Source organism: Nerophis lumbriciformis, linkage group LG30 (assembly GCF_033978685.3).
Source record: "Nerophis lumbriciformis linkage group LG30, RoL_Nlum_v2.1, whole genome shotgun sequence".
Taxonomy (NCBI): domain Eukaryota; kingdom Metazoa; phylum Chordata; class Actinopteri; order Syngnathiformes; family Syngnathidae; genus Nerophis; species Nerophis lumbriciformis.
Window position 1 is genome coordinate 22,435,087 of NC_084577.2, and position 19,992 is coordinate 22,455,078.

At 41.6% G+C, this 19,992-nt stretch overlaps 1 protein-coding gene across 1 annotated transcript in view; it reads right to left on the bottom strand.

Moving 5' to 3' along the window:
• Positions 1-17,834, bottom strand: part of nipsnap2 (nipsnap homolog 2) — a 25,662-nt gene extending 7,828 nt beyond the window's left edge. The window contains exons 1-7 of the mRNA XM_061925984.1: positions 17,709-17,834; positions 14,033-14,169; positions 13,909-13,954; positions 5,056-5,150; positions 4,547-4,617; positions 4,330-4,470; positions 850-881 (exon numbers count right to left, since the gene is read on the bottom strand). Coding sequence (XP_061781968.1) covers positions 850-881; positions 4,330-4,470; positions 4,547-4,617; positions 5,056-5,150; positions 13,909-13,954; positions 14,033-14,169; positions 17,709-17,800 — 614 coding nt within the window. The 5' untranslated portion in view covers positions 17,801-17,834. The remainder of the gene's footprint in view (positions 1-849; positions 882-4,329; positions 4,471-4,546; positions 4,618-5,055; positions 5,151-13,908; positions 13,955-14,032; positions 14,170-17,708) is intronic.
• Between the last annotated feature and the right edge of the window lie 2,158 nt (positions 17,835-19,992).

Below are 19,992 nucleotides of genomic sequence, written 5' to 3' on the forward strand. Positions count from 1 at the left end.
GAAAACGCATTGAATGAGGAGAAGGTGTCCAAACTTTGTAGATAATATGCAAATATAATTATTTGACACTTGTTTATGTTGACAAATGTGCTTTTTTAGACTACAATATTGTTCAATAAAGGACACTTATTAACAGTACAGGCCAAAAGTTTGGACACACCTCATTTCAACCGGTTTTCTTTATTTTCATGACTTTTTACATTGTAGATTGTCCCTGAAGGCATCACAACTATCACACCTGTGAAGTGAAAACCATTTCAGGTGACTACCTCTTGAAGCTCATGGAGAGAATGCCAAGAGTGTACAAAGCAGTAATCAAAGCAAAGGGTGGCTATTTTGAAGAAACTAGAATATTTTAGTTATTTCACCTTTTTTTGTTAAGTACATAACTCCACGTGTTCATTCATAGTTGTGATGCCTTCAGTGACAATCTACAATGTAAATAGTCATGAAAATAAAGAAAACACATTGAATGAGAAGGTGTGTCCAAACTTTTGGCCTGTACTGTATATGTGTAGATAATATGCAACTATAATTATTTGATACTTGTTTATGTTGACAACAGTGCTTTTTTTAGACTGCAATTTTGTTCAATAAAGGACACTTATTATGTATGTCTAGCTTGTGTGCTATTGTGCGCTTAGCTGTTGTGTAGCTGCTAGCTCCTACAGTAGCTCCTTTTGTTAGTAACTTGACCAAAATAGAAAAAAAGACCAACCTTGTGTGTTTATCAGAGGCGATTACATGTCAAGCAAACACGCTGCAGGACTGCTTGTATCAGATTTGACATGCAATTTGATAACATGTTGTTAGTATCGGTACACGTGTGATGAAGTCATGCGGCCTTACCAGTAATTTCCCCACTCGATCATGGTTCCTGGCTGGAGGGGAGAAAACAGGCTGGGGTCAGTGGTGCTCATACAGTGAGAAGATAAGTATTTAAAGTGTGTGTGGCCCTTTAAGAAAAAAAACATGTGGCCAATACAGCTGCTATCCCAGCATTGTATTGACTGAGTTAAAGTTACCGTATTTTCCGCACTATTAGCCGCACCTAAAAACCACAAATTTACTCAAAAGCTGACAGTGCGGCTTATAACCCGGTGCGCTTTATATATGGATTAATATTAAGATTCATTTTCATAAAGTTTAGGTCTCGCAACTACGGTAAACAGCCGCCATCTTTTTTCCCCGTAGAAGCGGAAGCGCTTCTTCTTCTACGGCAAGCAACCGCCAAGGTAAGCACCCGCCCCCATAGAAGAGGAAGCGCTTCTTCTTCTACTGTAAGCAACCACCCGCCCCCGTAGAAGAAGAAGAAGCGCGCGGATATTACGTTTCATTTCCTTTGTGTGTTTACATCTGTAAAGACCACAAAATGGCTCCTACTAAGCGACAGGTTTCCGGTTCATGAAAAGACGCAATCTCTCCATCCGCACACGGACTACTATTTCACAGCAACTGCCTAAAGACTTTCAAGAAAAGCTGGCTACTTTCCGTGCATATTGTAAAAACAAGATAGCTGAAAAAAAGATCCGGCCAGAGAACATTATCAACATGGACGAGGTTCCACTGACTTTTGATATTCCTGTGAACCGCACTGTGGATACAACGGGAGCACGTACGGTGAATATTCAAACCACAGGGAATGAGAAGTCATCCTTCACTGTGGTTCTAGCTTGCCATGCTAATGGCCAGAAACTTCCACCCATGGTGATATTCAAAAGGAAGACCTTGCCAAAAGAGACCTTTCCAGCCGGCGTCATCATAAAAGCTAACTCGAAGGGATGGATGGATGAAGAAAAGATGAGCGAGTGGTTAAGGGAAGTTTACGCGAAGAGGCCGGGTGGCTTTTTTCACGCAGCTCCGTCCATGTTGATATACGACTCCATGCGCGCCCACATCACGCTGGTTTTTAATATATTATTAAAGTTTGACTGACCTATCTGACTGTTTTTTTGACATTCCCTTTAGCGCAGTTAGATGCGGCTTATAACACGGGGCGGCTTATAGGTGGACAAAGTTTTGAAATATGCCGTTCATTGAAGGCGCGGCTTATAACCCAGGGCGGCTTATGGTGCGGAAAATACGGTAAGTTAAAATGTAAGCTAAAATAAAGTTGTTGTTTGTGAAGCAGTAGTTTACAACTTTATTGCTAGATTACAATTGCTAGATTACTAGCTGTAAATAGTGCCACAATACCAGAATTTCAATAGTAGATACCGGATGAATGTTCACGATTCTCGATATCCGTTTGATACTACGATAATGTAAAATGTTGCCAATCGACGGAAAATCGAGAGAATAATTTTTCTAAGGTATGTTCTTAGAAGCTATAGAAGCAACTTGGTTGCACACTTCTGCAGGTTTTCTGCACGCTGTGGTATTACACACTTCTTGGGCTTGTGGTGGCGGATCTCCGTACGCTCTCACACCCCGAATACTTTAATGATCGCATGTATGTGATTACGATACTGAAATAAGTCGGTGTCAATATTTTTTTTTGCGTCTTGGTATCAAAGTACTGACACTTTTGCCAACCTAAACTGTAAAATATAATCATTAAAATTATTAAGAAATAGTATACATTCTTCACATATGTCACGGTGAAGTGAAGTGAATTATATTTATATAGCACTTTTCTCTAGTGACTCAAAGCGCTTTTACATAGTGAAACCCAATATCTAAGTTACATTTAAACCAGTGTGGGTGGCACTGGGAGCAGGTGGGTAAAGTGTCTTGCCCAAGGACACAACGGGAGTGACGAGGATGGCGGAAGTGGGGATCGAACCTGGAACCCTCAAGTTGCTGGCACGGCCACTCTACCAACCGAGCTATACCGCCCCACAAGTGAGTAGTGATGACCAATCTGGGTTGTGTAAGTGGAATAGTGTTGTAAAACAGACCATTGTGGTATGGATTAATATTCATTTCAATGACTTCATTGCCGTAAATTCCGGATTATAAGACGCTATTTTTTTTCCATACACTTTGAACCTCGCGGCTTATAAAACAGTGTGGCTAGTTTATGGATTTTTCTTCTCTGATGGCCGTAGAGCAAATATTGTAGTTTTTGTTAAACACATGCAAATGCATTTAAATGGTGTGTTTGTGCTATGGCATCATCTTTTGGACAAGTTCTCTTACTGCAGGTGCTGCTGGGTGAATATGATTTCCTGCTGTTTAAAGATTTGAACCTAAACACAAGTGCTGTTCCCGACTTCTAATCGCCCATGGCGTTTATACTCGTAAATAAGGTTGTGTCGTCCGCAAATAAAATACACTTAAACAGCTTGGAAACCATGGTAATAATATCGTTCATATTGTTTTTATCTTTTTCCATTTATTTATTTATTATTATTTTTAATCTTCACATGTCTTGTATTTTATCCTTTCTCTACTCATGGTTCTTACTTTTTTTTTTACAAGTTTTATTATTTTTACTGTCCAACGTTCCTCAGAGGGAGCCATTGGCCCTGTTGTGGGGGCGCTTTGTGTCAGCGTCCTGGTAGCCATGGTCTCCTGGTGCAGGTGGTTCCAGTGATAGTGTTTACTCACATGTCTCCTCTGTACTCAGTCATGCATTCATTTGTTCATGTAGTTGCATGTGTGTGTGTGTTTAGTATCTGCGTGCATGTGTGTGTGTGTGTGTGTGTGTGTGTGTGTGTGTGATAATGGGGGATCCGGGTCATCAGGGTATTGTTTTTAACTTTGTAAAGCACTTTGGGTTGCATTTCTTTTATGTCTGAAAAGTGCTTTATAGATACATTTTGATTGATTGACGTACATGAGAAACAGTATTGGTCTAAGGACTGATCCTTGTGGCACTCCTCAACTACTATTATGTAAGGCAGATTTCCAATTGTTAACTTCCACAAACTGTTTTCGGTCCTTCAGCTAACTTTTGACCCACTCCTCTTCCATATGTGTACAGTTAGTCCAATAAAACTTATGATCGAGCGTATCAACGCTTTTTGATGATCCACGAAAATATCAACTAAATATTGTTTTCCATCTATTGCAGTGGAAATTTCTTCTACCAAATCAATTATTGCTGTTGAGTGATTGGGACAAAACCCATATTGACTACTACTTAAGATGTTATATATATTAATACATTTATTTAACCTAGCAGTGATATTAGTCTGTAATTTGAGTACTCGTGTTTGTTACCACCGTTATATAGTGGTATTACTTTAGCAATTGTCACATGATCTGGAAATATCCCTTCCATGAATGATAAATTACAAATGGTTCGACAACTACATCAATGATGCTCTTTACAAATGTCATATTCATGTCTACATAATCAGTAACAACAAAGCAGGCGCTCACCCTGAGTTGGTAGGACCTGAGCTCATAGATGTTGGGTCCCTCTCTGGGCACCGGTTCGTTCCAGAAACTGAATTCCAGCAGAAGCTGGTTCCTGCGAGACAGGAGCATCTTTCCACGCTCCTTCCTGTACTCTGTGAACTCCTGCATGGAGGACAAGAACTCATCAGTGCACCCAACTTGAGGGTGATGGGAAAGCCGAATGGGCATGACCTCTGACCTTGTTCTGACGTAGCTTATTCATCACCTCTGTCAGAGCTGGGTAACCACCTCTGTAACGCCACAAATGAACTAAGCCAGAGAAGACAAAATAACATCAGTAAAACATGTCAACGACTTACTTAAAGGGCCACTCTGATGCTGACAATTTTTAGGTCCTCCCTTTTTCATTATTTGGGCTTTTCAACTGGTGGCCCAAGGATTTTAAAAACAACAAGAATGTCCTTGAAACAACAGAGCACTCCTGTAACTCTGACACAACAAATAAGACCAAAATCCAATGTTTTCTGTAAATATAGAAAATAAGACTAATAATAAGAGGACTAGTCCAATTATCAAGACATTTCTTGACAAACAAAAAAACCGAATTGTCACACAAAACTGCAAGTTATAATTGTCAAACCATGCATATACCGGTGTGTGTATAATAAAACATACTGATGCATGCTAAGGGGGGTTTTGCAGTATATTACACAGTACAATTGGCGGCGCTGATGTAAATAATCCTACCAGCCTGGTCCTGTTCTCCATACCAAGTATTCCAGGTGCCCACCAGCTCACAGGGGTAGTACTTATCAGCATGGATGGAGGGCAAAACCTCCTCACTGCGACAAACAACACACAATCGAATCAAACTGTGTCATTTACCTTCACCCAACATTGGGTTAAGTAACTATAGTCTAAAAAACACAATAACATGCCTTCTTGTTGTAGGTCTACTAGGGTATACCGGTATTAATAAAATCATGCGTTAGTAATTAAAGGGGAACATTATCACCAGACCTATGTAAGCGTCAATATATACCTTGATGTTGCAGAAAAAATACTTCTTTTTTTTTTAACCGATTTCCGAACTCTAAATGGGTGAATTTTGGCGAATTAAACGCCTTTCTAATATTCGCTCTCGGAGCGATGACGTTGTGACGTCACATCGGGAAGCAATCCGCCATTTTCTCAAACACCGAGTCAAATCAGCTCTGTTGTTTTCCGTTTTTTCGACTGTTTTCCGTACCTTGGAGACATCATGCCTCGTCGGTGTGTTGTCGGAGGGTGTAACAACACGAACAGGGACGGATTCAAGTTGCACCAGTGGCCCAAAGATGCGAAAGTGGCAAGAAATTGGACGTTTGTTCCGCACACTTTACCGACGAAAGCTATGCTACGACAGAGATGGCAAGAATGTGTGGATATCCTGCGACACTCAAAGCAGATGCATTTCCAACGATAAAGTCAAAGGAATCTGCCGCCAGACCCCCATTGAATCTGCCGGAGTGTGTGAGCAATTCAGGGACAAAGGACCTCGGTAGCACGGCAAGCAATGGCGGCAGTTTGTTCCCGCAGACGAGTGAGCTAAATCCCCTGGATGTCTTGGCTCACACCGTCCCTTATGCCACAAAGATGATCAAGAGAAGAATATCGACCCTAGCTTCCCTGGCCTGCTGACATGAGGGTATGTCTACAGAATATATTAATTGATGAAAATTGGGCTGTCTGCACTCTCAACGTGCATGTTGTTGCCAAATGTATTTCATATGCTGTAAACCTAGTTCATAGTTGTTAGTTTCCTTTAATGCCAAACAAACACATACCAATCGTTGGTTAGAAGGCGATCACCGAATTCGTCCTCGCTTTCTCCCGTGTCGCTGGCTGTCGTGTCGTTTTCGTCGGTTTCGCTTGCATACAGTTCAAACCGATATGGCTCAATAGCTTCAGTTTCTTCTTCAATTTCGTTTTCGCTACCTGCCTCCACACTACAACCATCCGTTTCAATACATGCGTAATCTGTTGAATCACTTAAGCCGCTGAAATCCGAGTCTGAATCCGAGCTAATGTCGCTATAGCTTGCTTTTCTTTCCGCCATGTTTGTTTGAGTTGGCATCACTATGTGACGTCACAGGAAAATGGACGGGTGTATATAACGATGGTTAAAATCAGGCACTTTGAAGCTTTTTTTAGGGATATTGCGTGATGGGTAAAATTTTGAAAAAAAATTCAAAAAATAAAATAAGCCACTGGGAACTGATTTTTAATGGTTTTAACCCTTCTGAAATTGTGATAATGTTCCCCTTTAAGATGGAAACTGTAGCAGCCATTATGATGTGCAGTGATGTTTTCAAAATGACCGTAAGTCTTGAACTATACAAAGTATTTCAATGGTTGGAATCTGCGCTTTTGCATGATATAGTAGTTACTATGGTAATCTAATTAGTTACTATGGTAAACTAAGTCACAAACGCTCAGACGAGGCACCAAGCAGTGTGGGTGGGGAGCGTTTCCACAGAGGCTAGCCTGAAATGCGGGTGTCAGGGACAGAAGCGGAAGGAGAGACAATTCTAAAGCTTAGTGATGTATCAGATTGAAGGTGGTTTATTTTTTACAATTCGTGTTCATGTTTCGCTGTGTTTGTTGCGTTTCGCTTGGGGGTGTGACGTTCAAATGTTGTCAATATTCAGTGTTTATCCTTCAGAGTTACCGTATTTTCCGCACTATAAGGCACCGAATTATAAGGCGCACCTTCAATGAATGGCCTATTTTAAAACTTTGTCCATATATAAGGCGCACCGCATTATAAGGCACATAGAATAGACGCAACAGTAGAGGCTGGGGTTACGTTATGCATCCATTAGATGGAGCTGCGCGAAAGGGAATGTCAACAAAACAAATAGTGATTGTACTGACACTTCAATCAATCAATGTTTATTTATATAGCCCTAAATCACAAGTGTCTCAAAGGGCTGCACAAGCACTTCTACTTGCTGCTCTCTGTTCAACAACCCACTATTCGAGTTTGTCCTCCAACTGTAGCCATCTCGCTTTGTTCCCTCGGAAACTCTGATTAGTCTTCTTTACTTGGCGCAGGTCATCATGTTGCTTCCTCTACTTCCGCACCATTGTTTCGTTAATGTTAAATTCTCTCGCTGCTGCTCTATTGATCGCCTTGAGTTTAAACTCTGCGTCGTAAGCGTGTCTCTTAATAGGAGCCATTTTTGGGTCTTTACATAAAGTTTAGGTCTCGCAACTACGGGACTTCATAAGCAGCCGCCGACTTCATTTTCCAACTTCTTCTACGGTAAGCAGCCGCCGACTTCATTTTCCCCCGGAGAAGAAGAAGTTCTTCTTCTAAGGTAAGCAGCCGCCGACTTCATTTTTCAACTTCTTCTTCTACGGTAAGCAGCCGCCGACTTCATTTTCCAACTTCTTCTTCTACGGTAAGCAGCCGCCGACTTCATTTTCCCCCGTAGAAGAAGGTGTTCTACTTCTACGGTAAGCAGCCGCCGACTTCATTTTTCAACTTCTTCTTCTACGGTAAGCAGCCGCCGACTTCATTTTCCCCCGGAGAAGAAGAAGTTCTTCTTCTACGGTAAGCAGCCGCCTACTTCATTTTTCAACTTCTTCTTCTACGGTAAGCAGCCGCCGACTTCATTTTCCCCCGTAGAAGAAGTTGTTCTACTTCTACGGTAAGCAGCCGCCGACTTCATTTTTCAACTTCTTCTTCTACGGTAAGCAGCCGCCGACTTCATTTTTCAACTTCTTCTTCTACGGTAAGCAGCCGCCGACTTCATTTTCCCCCGTATCTTCTTCTACGGTAAGCAGCCGCCGACTTCATTTTCCCCCGGAGAAGAAGAAGTTCTTCTTCTACGGTAAGCAGCCGCCTACTTCATTTTTCAACTTCTTCTTCTACGGTAAGCAGCCGCCGACTTCTTTTTCCAACTTCTTCTTCTATTGTAAGCAGCCGCCGACTTCATTTTCCAACTTCTTCTCCTACGGTAAGCAGCCGTCGACTTCATTTTCCAACTTCTTCTTCTACGGTAAGCAGCCGCCGACTTCATTTTCCAACTTCTTCTCCTACGGTAAGCAGCCGCCGACTTCATTTTCTCCCGGAGAAGAAGAAGTTCTTCTTCTACGGTAAGCAGCCGCCTACTTCATTTTTCAACTTCTTCTTCTACGGTAAGCAGCCGCCGACTTCATTTTCCAACTTCTTCTCCTACGGTAAGCAGCCGTCGACTTCATTTTCCAACTACTTCTTCTACAGTAAGCAGCCGCCGCCTTCATTTTCCAACTTCTTCTTCTACGGTAAGCAGCCGCCTACTTCATTTTTCAACTTCTTCTTCTACGGTAAGCAGCCGCCGACTTCATTTTCCAACTTCTTCTTCTATTGTAAGCAGCCGCCGACTTCATTTTCCAACTTCTTCTCCTACGGTAAGCAGCCGTCGACTTCATTTTCCAACTTCTTCTTCTACAGTAAGCAGCCGCCGACTTCATTTTCCAACTTCTTCTTCTACGATAAGCAGCCGCCGACTTCATTTTCCAACTTCTTCTTCTACGGTAAGCAGCCGCCGACTTCATTTTCCCCCGGAGAAGAAGAAGTTCTTCTTCTACGGTAAGCAGCCGCCTACTTCATTTTTCAACTTCTTCTTCTACGGTAAGCAGCCGCCGACTTCATTTTCCAACTTCTTCTCCTACGGTAAGCAGCCGTCGACTTCATTTTCCAACTACTTCTTCTACAGTAAGCAGCCGCCGACTTCATTTTCCAACTTCTTCTTCTACGGTAAGCAGCCGCCGACTTCATTTTCCCCCGTAGAAGAAGTTGTTCTACTTCTACGGTAAGCAGCCGCCGACTTCATTTTTCAACTTCTTCTTCTACGGTAAGCAGCCGCCGACTTCATTTTCCCCCGGAGAAGAAGAAGTTCTTCTTCTACGGTAAGCAGCCGCCTACTTCACTTTTCAACTTCTTCTTCTACGGTAAGCAGCCGCCGACTTCATTTTCCCCCGTAGAAGAAGTTGTTCTACTTCTACGGTAAGCAGCCGCCGACTTCATTTTTCAACTTCTTCTTCTATTGTAAGCAGCCGCCGACTTCATTTTCCAACTTCTTCTCCTACGGTAAGCAGCCGTCAACTTCATTTTCCAACTTCTTCTTCTACGGTAAGCAGCCGCCGACTTCATTTTCCAACTTCTTCTCCTACGGTAAGCAGCCGCCGACTTCATTTTCTCCCGGAGAAGAAGAAGTTCTTCTTCTACGGTAAGCAGCCGCCTACTTCATTTTTCAACTTCTTCTTCTACGGTAAGCAGCCGCCGACTTCATTTTCCAACTTCTTCTCCTACGGTAAGCAGCCGTCGACTTCATTTTCCAACTACTTCTTCTACAGTAAGCAGCCGCCGACTTCATTTTCCAACTTCTTCTTCTACGGTAAGCAGCCGCCTACTTCATTTTTCAACTTCTTCTTCTACGGTAAGCAGCCGCCGACTTCATTTTCCAACTTCTTCTTCTATTGTAAGCAGCCGCCGACTTCATTTTCCAACTTCTTCTCCTACGGTAAGCAGCCGTCGACTTCATTTTCCAACTTCTTCTTCTACAGTAAGCAGCCGCCGACTTCATTTTCCAACTTCTTCTTCTACGATAAGCAGCCGCCGACTTCATTTTCCAACTTCTTCTTCTACGGTAAGCAGCCGCCGACTTCATTTTCCCCCGGAGAAGAAGAAGTTCTTCTTCTACGGTAAGCAGCCGCCTACTTCATTTTTCAACTTCTTCTTCTACGGTAAGCAGCCGCCGACTTCATTTTCCAACTTCTTCTTCTATTGTAAGCAGCCGCCGACTTCATTATCCAACTTCTTCTCCTACGGTAAGCAGCCGTCGACTTCATTTTCCAACTACTTCTTCTACAGTAAGCAGCCGCCGACTTCATTTTCCAACTTCTTCTTCTACAGTAAGCAGCCGCCGACTTCATTTTCCCCCGTAGAAGAAGTTGTTCTACTTCTACGGTAAGCAGCCGCCGACTTCATTTTTCAACTTCTTCTTCTACGGTAAGCAGCCGCCGACTTCATTTTCCCCCGGAGAAGAAGAAGTTCTTCTTCTACGGTAAGCAGCCGCCTACTTCATTTTTCAACTTCTTCTTCTACGGTAAGCAGCCGCCGACTTCATTTTCCCCCGTAGAAGAAGTTGTTCTACTTCTACGGTAAGCAGCCGCCGACTTCATTTTTCAACTTCTTCTTCTACGGTAAGCAGCCGCCGACTTCATTTTCCCCCGTATCTTCTTCTACGGTAAGCAGCCGCCGACTTCATTTTTCAACTTCTTCTTCTACGGTAAGCAGCCGCCGACTTCATTTTCCCCCGTATCTTCTTCTACGGTAAGCAGCCGCCGACTTCATTTTCCAACTTCTTCTTCTACGGTAAGCAGCCGCCGACTTCATTTTCCCCCGGAGAAGAAGAAGTTCTTCTTCTACAGTAAGCAGCCGCCTACGGTACTTCATTTTTCAACTTCTTCTTCTACGGTAAGCAGCCGCCGACTTCATTTTCCAACTTTTTCTTCTATTGTAAGCAGCCGCCGACTTCATTTTCCAACTTCTTCTCCTACGGTAAGCAGCCGTCGACTTCATTTTCCAACTTCTTCTTCTACAGTAAGCAGCCGCCGACTTCATTTTCCAACTTCTTCTTCTACGATAAGCAGCCGCCGACTTCATTTTCCAACTTCTTCTTCTACGGTAAGCAGCCGCCGACTTCATTTTCCCCCGGAGAAGAAGAAGTTCTTCTTCTACGGTAAGCAGCCGCCTACTTCATTTTTCAACTTCTTCTTCTACGGTAAGCAGCCGCCGACTTCATTTTCCAACTTCTTCTTCTATTGTAAGCAGCCGCCGACTTCATTTTCCAACTTCTTCTCCTACGGTAAGCAGCCGTCGACTTCATTTTCCAACTACTTCTTCTACAGTAAGCAGCCGCCGACTTCATTTTCCAACTTCTTCTTCTACGGTAAGCAGCCGCCGACTTCATTTTCCCCCGGAGAAGAAGAAGTTCTTCTTCTACGGTAAGCAGCCGCCTACTTCATTTTTCAACTTCTTCTTCTACGGTAAGCAGCCGCCGACTTCATTTTCCCCCATAGAAGAAGTTGTTCTACTTCTACGGTAAGCAGCCGCCGACTTCATTTTTCAACTTCTTCTTCTACGGTAAGCAGCCGCCGACTTCATTTCCCCCCGTATCTTCTTCTACGGTAAGCAGCCGCCGACTTCATTTTCCAACTTCTTCTTCTACGGTAAGCAGCCGCCGACTTCATTTTCCCCCGTAGAAGAAGAAGTTCTACTTCTACGGTAAGCAGCCGCCGACTTCATTTTCCAACTTCTTCTTCTACGGTAAGCAGCCGCCGACTTCATTTTCCCCCGTATCTTCTTCTACGGTAAGCAGCCGCCTACTTCATTTTTCAACTTCTTCTTCTACGGTAAGCAGCCGCCGACTTCATTTTCCAACTTCTTCTTCTATTGTAAGCAGCCGCCGACTTCATTTTCCAACTTCTTCTCCTACGGTAAGCAGCCGCCGACTTCATTTTCCAACTTCTTCTTCTACGGTAAGCAGCCGCCGACTTCATTTTCTAACTTCTTCTTCTACGGTAAGCAGCCACCGACTTCATTTTCTTACTACGGTAAGCAGCCGCCGACTTCATTTTCCAACTTCTTCTTCTACGGTAAGCAGCCGCCGACTTCATTTTCCCCCGTATCTTCTTCTACGGTAAGCAGCCGCCTACTTCATTTTTCAACTTCTTCTTCTACGGTAAGCAGCCGCCGACTTCATTTTCCAACTTCTTCTTCTATTGTAAGCAGCCGCCGACTTCATTTTCCAACTTCTTCTCCTACGGTAAGCAGCCGCCGACTTCATTTTCCAACTTCTTCTTCTACGGTAAGCAGCCGCCGACTTCATTTTCCAACTTCTTCTTCTACGGTAAGCAGCCGCCGACTTCATTTTCCCGCCGACTTCATTTTCCAACTTCTTCTTCTACGGTAAGCAGCCGCCGACTTCATTTTCCAACTTAGTCTCCTACGGTAAGCAGCCGTCGACTTCATTTTCCAACTTCTTCTTCTACGGTAAGCAGCCGCTTCTTCTTCTACGGTAAGCAGCCGCTTCTTCTTCTACGGTAAGCAGCCGTAGAAGAGGGAAAATGAAGTCGGCGTAGTTACGAGACCTGTTGTGGCTCAATATTGGTCCATATATAAGGCGCACTTGATTATAAGGCGCACTGTCAGCTTTTGAGGAAATTTGAGGTTTTTAGGTGCGCCTTTTAGTGCGGAAAATACGGTAATATTGTAAATCCCACATTCTTTATATTCATGTACATTCTGAGTGTCTCATTCAGTAAAAAAATTTAAATTACATTCCGTTTTTTCCCCCCAACTTCTTCTTCTACGGTAAGCAGCCGTCGACTTCATTTTCCAACTTCTTCTTCTACGGTAAACAGCCGCCGACTTCATTTTCCCCCGTAGAAGAAGAAATTCTTCTTCTACGGTAAGCAGCCGCCGACTTCATTTTCCAACTTCTTCTTCTACGGTAAGCAGCGACTGACTTCATTTTCAACTTCTTCTTCTACGGTAAGCAGCCGTCGACTTCATTTTTCAACTTCTTCTTCTACGGTAAGCAGCCGCCGATTTCATTTTCCAACTTCTTCTTCTACGGTAAGCAGCCGCCGACTTCATTTTCCAACTTCTTCTCCTACGGTAAGCAGCCGTCGACTTCATTTTCCAACTTCTTCTTCTACGGTAAGCAGCCGCTTCTTCTTCTACGGTAAGCAGCCGTAGAAGAGGGAAAATGAAGTCGGCGTAGTTACCATAGTTGCGAGACCTGTTGTGGCTCAATATTGGTCCATATATAAGGCGCACCGGATTATAAGGCGCACTGTCAGCTTTTGAGGAAATTTGAGGTTTTTAGGTGCGCCTTATAGTGCGGAAAATACGGTAATATTGTAAATCCCACATTCTTTATTTTCATGTACATTCTGAGTGTCTCATTCAGTAAAAAAATGTAAATTACATTCCGTTTTTTAAGGTCTGTCATAACGTTTTTAGCATTCAATCAGACGTTATTGTGAGGTTTTGTATTAGTGTTCCGAAAAATAAATATACCGGCCACCAGACACATTTTTTCTCTAAATTTGGCCCTCCGAGGCAAAATAATTGCCCAGGCCTGCGCTAGTGCGAAAATCCTGGGTTCAAAACACAATCGTGATATATAAAATATTGCGTTATATCAAACTTTGAGTGGATATATCATAAGATTTTCTGGTCAAATAAAGCCATAAACAACATTAGTGTGATCCCCTTTATTTTGAAAATAATCAAAATACATTTGGGTATCAGGACAACACCAATGTCAAGTCAGCTTTGGGAGCCTAAATGGAAGTCAACTATAAGTTGTTGGCCTGCAGACATCTACGGCATGTGCAGATGACTCCTTAAACACCTCACAAGAATAGACTGCACTGATGTATTTTTACAGACTGTCGCGCTTGGCCCACTTTGCCCGCGGTTACGGGTCTAACTAACTGCGCTGCAAGTTAATTAAGGATCACAAGTTAGAGGTGAAACGATCACGGAAGAACACGTACCAGAGCTTGTTGTATGCATCAAGGCACTCTGGCTTTACATTATGGACTGAAAACAAAGAAGAATGTTAATTATTACCACAGGGGTGCAAGGATATGTGGTCTGATAGCAAAACTGTAGACTTACACTGGATTTTGTAGAGGTTACTTTCCTCATTTTTGGTCAGCAGGGTTGAATGTGCATCCTTTCTGGGATCAACTTTCCTGACAAATAATGACTTGAACCAACTGTCTTCTCTGTTGATGCCGGATGTGGAAAACACTCTGCAAAACAAAGAGTCGTCGTCAAACGCTGGATGACAGTCGCATTTTTTTTTACAACATAATATACAAACCCCAAAACCAGTGAAGTTGGCACGTTGTGTAAATGGTAAATAAAAACAGAATACAATGATTTGCTAATCCTTTTCAACCTACATTCAATTGAATAGACTGCAGAGAGAAGATACTTAACGTCCGAACTGGAGAACGTTGTTATTTTTTGCAAATATTAGCTCATTTGGAATTTGATGCCTGCAACATGTTTCAAAAAAGCTGGCACAAGTGGCAAAAAAGACTGAGAAAGTTGAGGAATGCTCATCAAACAGTTGTTTGGCACATCCTGCAGGCTAATTGGGAAAAGGTGGGTGGCATGATTGGGTATAAAAGCAGCTTACATGAAATGCTCAGTCATTCACAAACAAGGATGGGGCGAGGGTCAACACTTTGTCAACAAACGCGTGAGCAAATTGTTGAACAGTTTAAGAACAACATTTCTCAACGAGCTATTGCAAGGAATTTAGGGGATTCACCATCTACGGTCCGTAATATCATCAAAAGGTTCAGATAATCTGGAGAAATCACTGCACGTCAGCGATGATATTACAGACCTTCTATCCCTCAGGCGGTACTGCATCAAAAAGCGACAGTGTGTAAAGGATATCACCACGTGGGCTCAGGAACACTTCAGAAAACCACTGTCAGTAATTACATCTGTAAGTGCAAGTTAAAACTCTACTATGCAAAGCGAAAGTCATTTATCAACAACACACAGAAACGCTGCTGGCTTCACTGGGCCCGAGCTCATCTAAGATGGACTGATGCAAAGTGGAAAAGTGTTCTGTGGTCTGACGAGTCGACATTTCAAATTGTTTTTGGAAACTGTGGACGTTGTGTTGTGTCCTCCGGACCATAGAGGAAAAGAACCATCCGGATTGTTATAGGCGCAAAGTTCAAAAGCCAGCATCTGTGATGCTATGGGGGTGTATTAGTGCCCAAGACATGGGTAACTTACACATCTGTGAAGGCACCATTAATGCTGAAAGGTACATACAGGTTTTGGAGCAACATATGTTGCCATCCAAGCAACGTTACGATGGACACCCCTGCTTATTTCAGCAAGACAATGACAAGCCACGTGTTACAAGAGCTTCATAGTAAAAGAGTGCAGGTACTACACTGGCCTGCCTGTAGTCCAGAACTGTCTCCCATTAAAAATGTGTGGCGAAGTATGAAGCGTTAAATACCACAACGGAGACCTGAGACCAGCCCTGTTTACTCAAAATTTCCAGCACTTCCAACGCTAACTTCATGAATTAATCAATGAAAAATACACCATAACTGTGAAACCTCTTTTTTTCTGTGTATTTAGTTATGACAGCATCCTTTTAAAAATAATAACAATAGATTAGATTTATTATATAGCGCTTTTCTAGACAATCAAAACACTCTTCTCCACATTCACACTTTGACTGTGGTAAGCTACATTTGTTGCCCTGGAGTAGATTGACGGAAGGACATTAAGATCGTGACTAGGATGGCAGAAGCTGGAATCGAACTAGGAACCCTCAAGTCGCTGGCACGACCGAAGCTGCTCTACCATCTGAGTCACGCCGCCCCAAAAATGGGATAAATATTAAGAAAGGTATGACATTTTCAACAAAAAAGGTCACACCTGAAATCTTGAGCTCCACTGACTTTGTATTGAAGAAGTTGACCAGAAATTAGTGCATTTTCACCGGTTTTAAAAATCCATAAATTTCTTAATCATTATCGCAGGAAAATGATACTTATATCACTTTACTCGTCTTTGCATGACCTGCCTGATAATATTTTTTAAATAATTTACACATATGCCTATATTGACTTGTGGTCGCTTTCGCATCCATCTTTAAGTACCAAACTGATCTTGACCATAAATACAAATGCATGACTGAAAATAATACCGTTTATCTAAATTCCGCAACCAAACAATGTTAATCCTAAAATCTTCATTAATTTCATCAATTAAAATACACCATAACTGTGAAACCTCTTTTTTTCTGTGTATTTGGTTATGACAGCAGCCTTTTAAAAATAATAATAATAGATTAGATTTATATATAGCGCTGTTCTAGACAATCAAAACACTTCAGAGAACCCATCATTCACACGTTGACGGTGGTAAGCTACATTTGTTGCCCTGGGGTGGACTGACGGAAAGACATTACGAACATGACTAGGATGGCAGAAGCTGGAATCGAACTAAGAACCCTCAAGTCGCTGGCACGACCGAAGCGGCTCTACCATCTGAGTCACTCTGTCTCAAAAATGAGGTTAATATTAAGAAAGTTATGACATTTTTAACATAAAAGGTCACATCTTAAATATTGAGCTCCATTGACTTTGTATTGAAGAAGTTGACCAGAAATTAGTGCATTTTCACCAGTTTTAAAAATCCATAACTTTCTTAATCATTATCGCAGGAAAATTAAATGTATATCACTTTACTCGTTACCTGCCTGATAATATTTTTTAAATAATTTACACATATGCCTATATTGACTTGTGGTAGCTTTCGCATCCATCTTTAAGTACCAAACTGATCTTGACCATAAATACAAATGCATGACTGAAAATGATACCGTTTATCTAAATTCCGCAACCAAACAATGTTAATCCTAAAATCTTCATTAATTTAATCAATTAAAAATACACCATAACTGTGAAACCTCTTTTTTTCTGTGTATTAGGTTATGACAGCAGCCTTTTAAAAATAATAATAATAGATTAGATTTATATATAACGCTGTTTTAGACAATCAAAACACTTCAGAGAACCCATCATTCACACATTGATGGTGGTAAGCTACATTTGTTGCCCTGGGGAAGACTGACGGAAAGACGTTACGAACATGACTAGGATGGCAGAAGCTGGAATCGAACTAGGAACCCTCAAGTCGCTGGCACGACCGAAGCGGCTCTACCATCTGAGTCACCCCGTCCCAAAAATGAGGTTAATATTAAGAAAGTTATGACATTTTTAACAAAAAACGTCACTTCTTAAATATTGAGCTCCATTGACTTTGTATTGAAGAAGTTGACCAGAAATTAGTGCATTTTCACCAGTTTTAAAAATCCACAACTTTCTTAATCATTATCGCAGGAAAATTAAATGTATATCACTTTACTCGTCTTTGCATGGCCTGCCTGATAATATATTTTAAATAATTTACACACATGCCTATATTGACTTGTGGTAGCTTTCGCATCCATCTTTAAGTACCAAATTGACCTTGACCATAAATACCAATACATGACTTAAAAAGATACCGTTTGTCTCAAATCCGCAACCAAACCACGTTAACCCTAAAATCTCACAACACGTCATTTAAAGCTAAATATTTTTTTTCATGTAAGTTCGGATAAAATTGACTACTATTCAAGATTGTTTAGCATGTCCCGGAGCTAGCTTGCAACCCCACAACACAACAACTGCACGCCCGCCAATAATAACACATCCATAACGGACGCCGTTAAACAATAAAACCTTCATGGCAGCCGAACCTGGTCCAAACGAGGAGCTGTCCGACGGAGTGGGCCCCGCTTTTAGCCCGAGCTAAGCCGCCGCTCACTCTCTGAAGGACTCCGGACGCCATTTTTCCACGCAGGCTGCAGAGTGCTGTGCACACAAGTGACCACTAGGTGGCGGTGGAGCCTCGCGGTGCTCATAATGTACTCGCCTAGTGAGTAGAACAAGCCTGTGACGTAATGCAAAATGTCAACAAGAATTATGGGTTATTATACAAAAAAAGTGACATATTTCCTATCATTTAATTGCGAGTGTACTAGTCTCATTGTATTTATTTTTAAAACTGTGCTTTTTTTTTACTGAAGCTTAATTTTAGTGATATTTCATATTTTGTAATTAACACAGTTGTTCAAGTAGTGCTAATGCTAGCAGTAACCAGTCGAGTGTCTTCCTGATAAAGGTCAGTTTTTCCTTTACTAATGTTTCCTAATTCTTAAATTAATGTGTCTTTTTTTATCTATCCTCCTGAAACACACAAAAATTAAGTGAGTTAACAAGCTACAGTAGTCTTTTGTTGCCGAAAATTGGAGATGTGGCGTGTGTGTGTTTGCGAAGAAGTCTATCATCCATCCATTTCCTACCGCTTGTCCCTTTTGGGGTCGCAGGGGCTCGCTGGAGCCTATCTTGTCCAGGGTGTACACCGCCTACCGCCCGAATGCGAAGAAGTCAAAACTTATAAAACAAAACAAAACGTTTTTACATTTTTTATTCATCAATCCAACAAAATAATACACAATGATACAATAATAATACAATTGCAATTCCAAAACTAAACCAAACCCAGCAACATTCAGAATAGCAATCAACAAAGTAATTGAGAGGACACACAAACATGACACAAAACAATCCAATTTAGGATTTAGGACTACCACTGAACAAAAGTATTGGGACACTTCGGACTAAAAGTAGACAAAAGTATTGGGACACTTAGGACTACCACTGGACAAAAGTTTTGGGACACTTACACTGGACAAAAGTATTGGGACACTTAGGACTACAACCTGATAAAATTATTGGGACATTTAGGACTACCACTGGACAAAAGTATTGGGACACTTACACTGGATAAAAGTATTGGGACACTTACGCCTAAACTTGACAAAAGTCTTGGGACACTTATGACTACCACTGGACAAAAGTATTGGGACATTTGGACTAAAACTTGACAAAAGCATCGGGACTCTTAGGACTAAAACTGGACAAAAGTATTGGGACACTTGTGGCTAAAACTTGCCAAAAGTATTGGGACACTTAGGACTACAACTTGACATAAGTATTGGGACACTTCGGATTACCACTGGACAAAAGTATTGGGACACTTCGGATTACCACTGGACAAAAGTATTGGGATACTTAGGACTAAAACTGGACAAAAGTATTGGGACACTTACGACGAAAACTGGACAAAAGTATTGGGACACTTCGCACTAAAAGTAGACTAAAGTATTGGGACACTTAGGACTACCACTGAACAAAAGTATTGGGACACTTACACTGGACAAAAGTATTGGGACACTTGGGACTAAAACTTGACAAAAGTATTGGGACACTTAGGACTAGCACCTGCCAAATATGCGGGCCCGACCAATGCTGCTTGCAGCTTTAATTAGTATTGGTATTCTATTTGACAATCAATTGTTGCACTACTGCCATGTTGAGGCCTGGTTGATCTCTTGTCTTTTGATAGCCTACCTCATGTTGATCTCTTTTTTGTTTGTTTGTATGTTTACAATAGCTTTTACATTTAAAGTTTTTTGTACGAAAAAAAAATACTGGACAGTAACCATTGTAACCAAATAATGGCCTGGTGCAGGCTGGTGCAAAAATAAATAAAAGCCTTGTGCAAATAACTGCCTGCTTCTTTTAAACGCCTGTCTCCAAAATCGATTTTGTGAAATAAACGCCCGGGCTACTATCTGGTAATATACGGTAGTCAAACAAAAATGAATAATATCAACAACGGTATCAATGTTAATAAGAATTCCAACATAGCAGTGATTAGAAATCCCTCATTGACATTATCATCACAGCCATTTATAAAAAATGGGAAAAAATATTTAAAAAATGAAGCACAGTACAATCCTTTATAGCTTACCAAAGTCGAACTAAAACATTTTTATACATTTTTGAGCGTTTTTGTAATGTTCTATATATTTTTTATTTTTTATTTTATTTTTTTGTCCTGTCCAGCTTCTCAGGCAAATCATATAGTTGATGTAGATGCCCATATCAACTGTTCAGATTTACTTTACAAAAGAG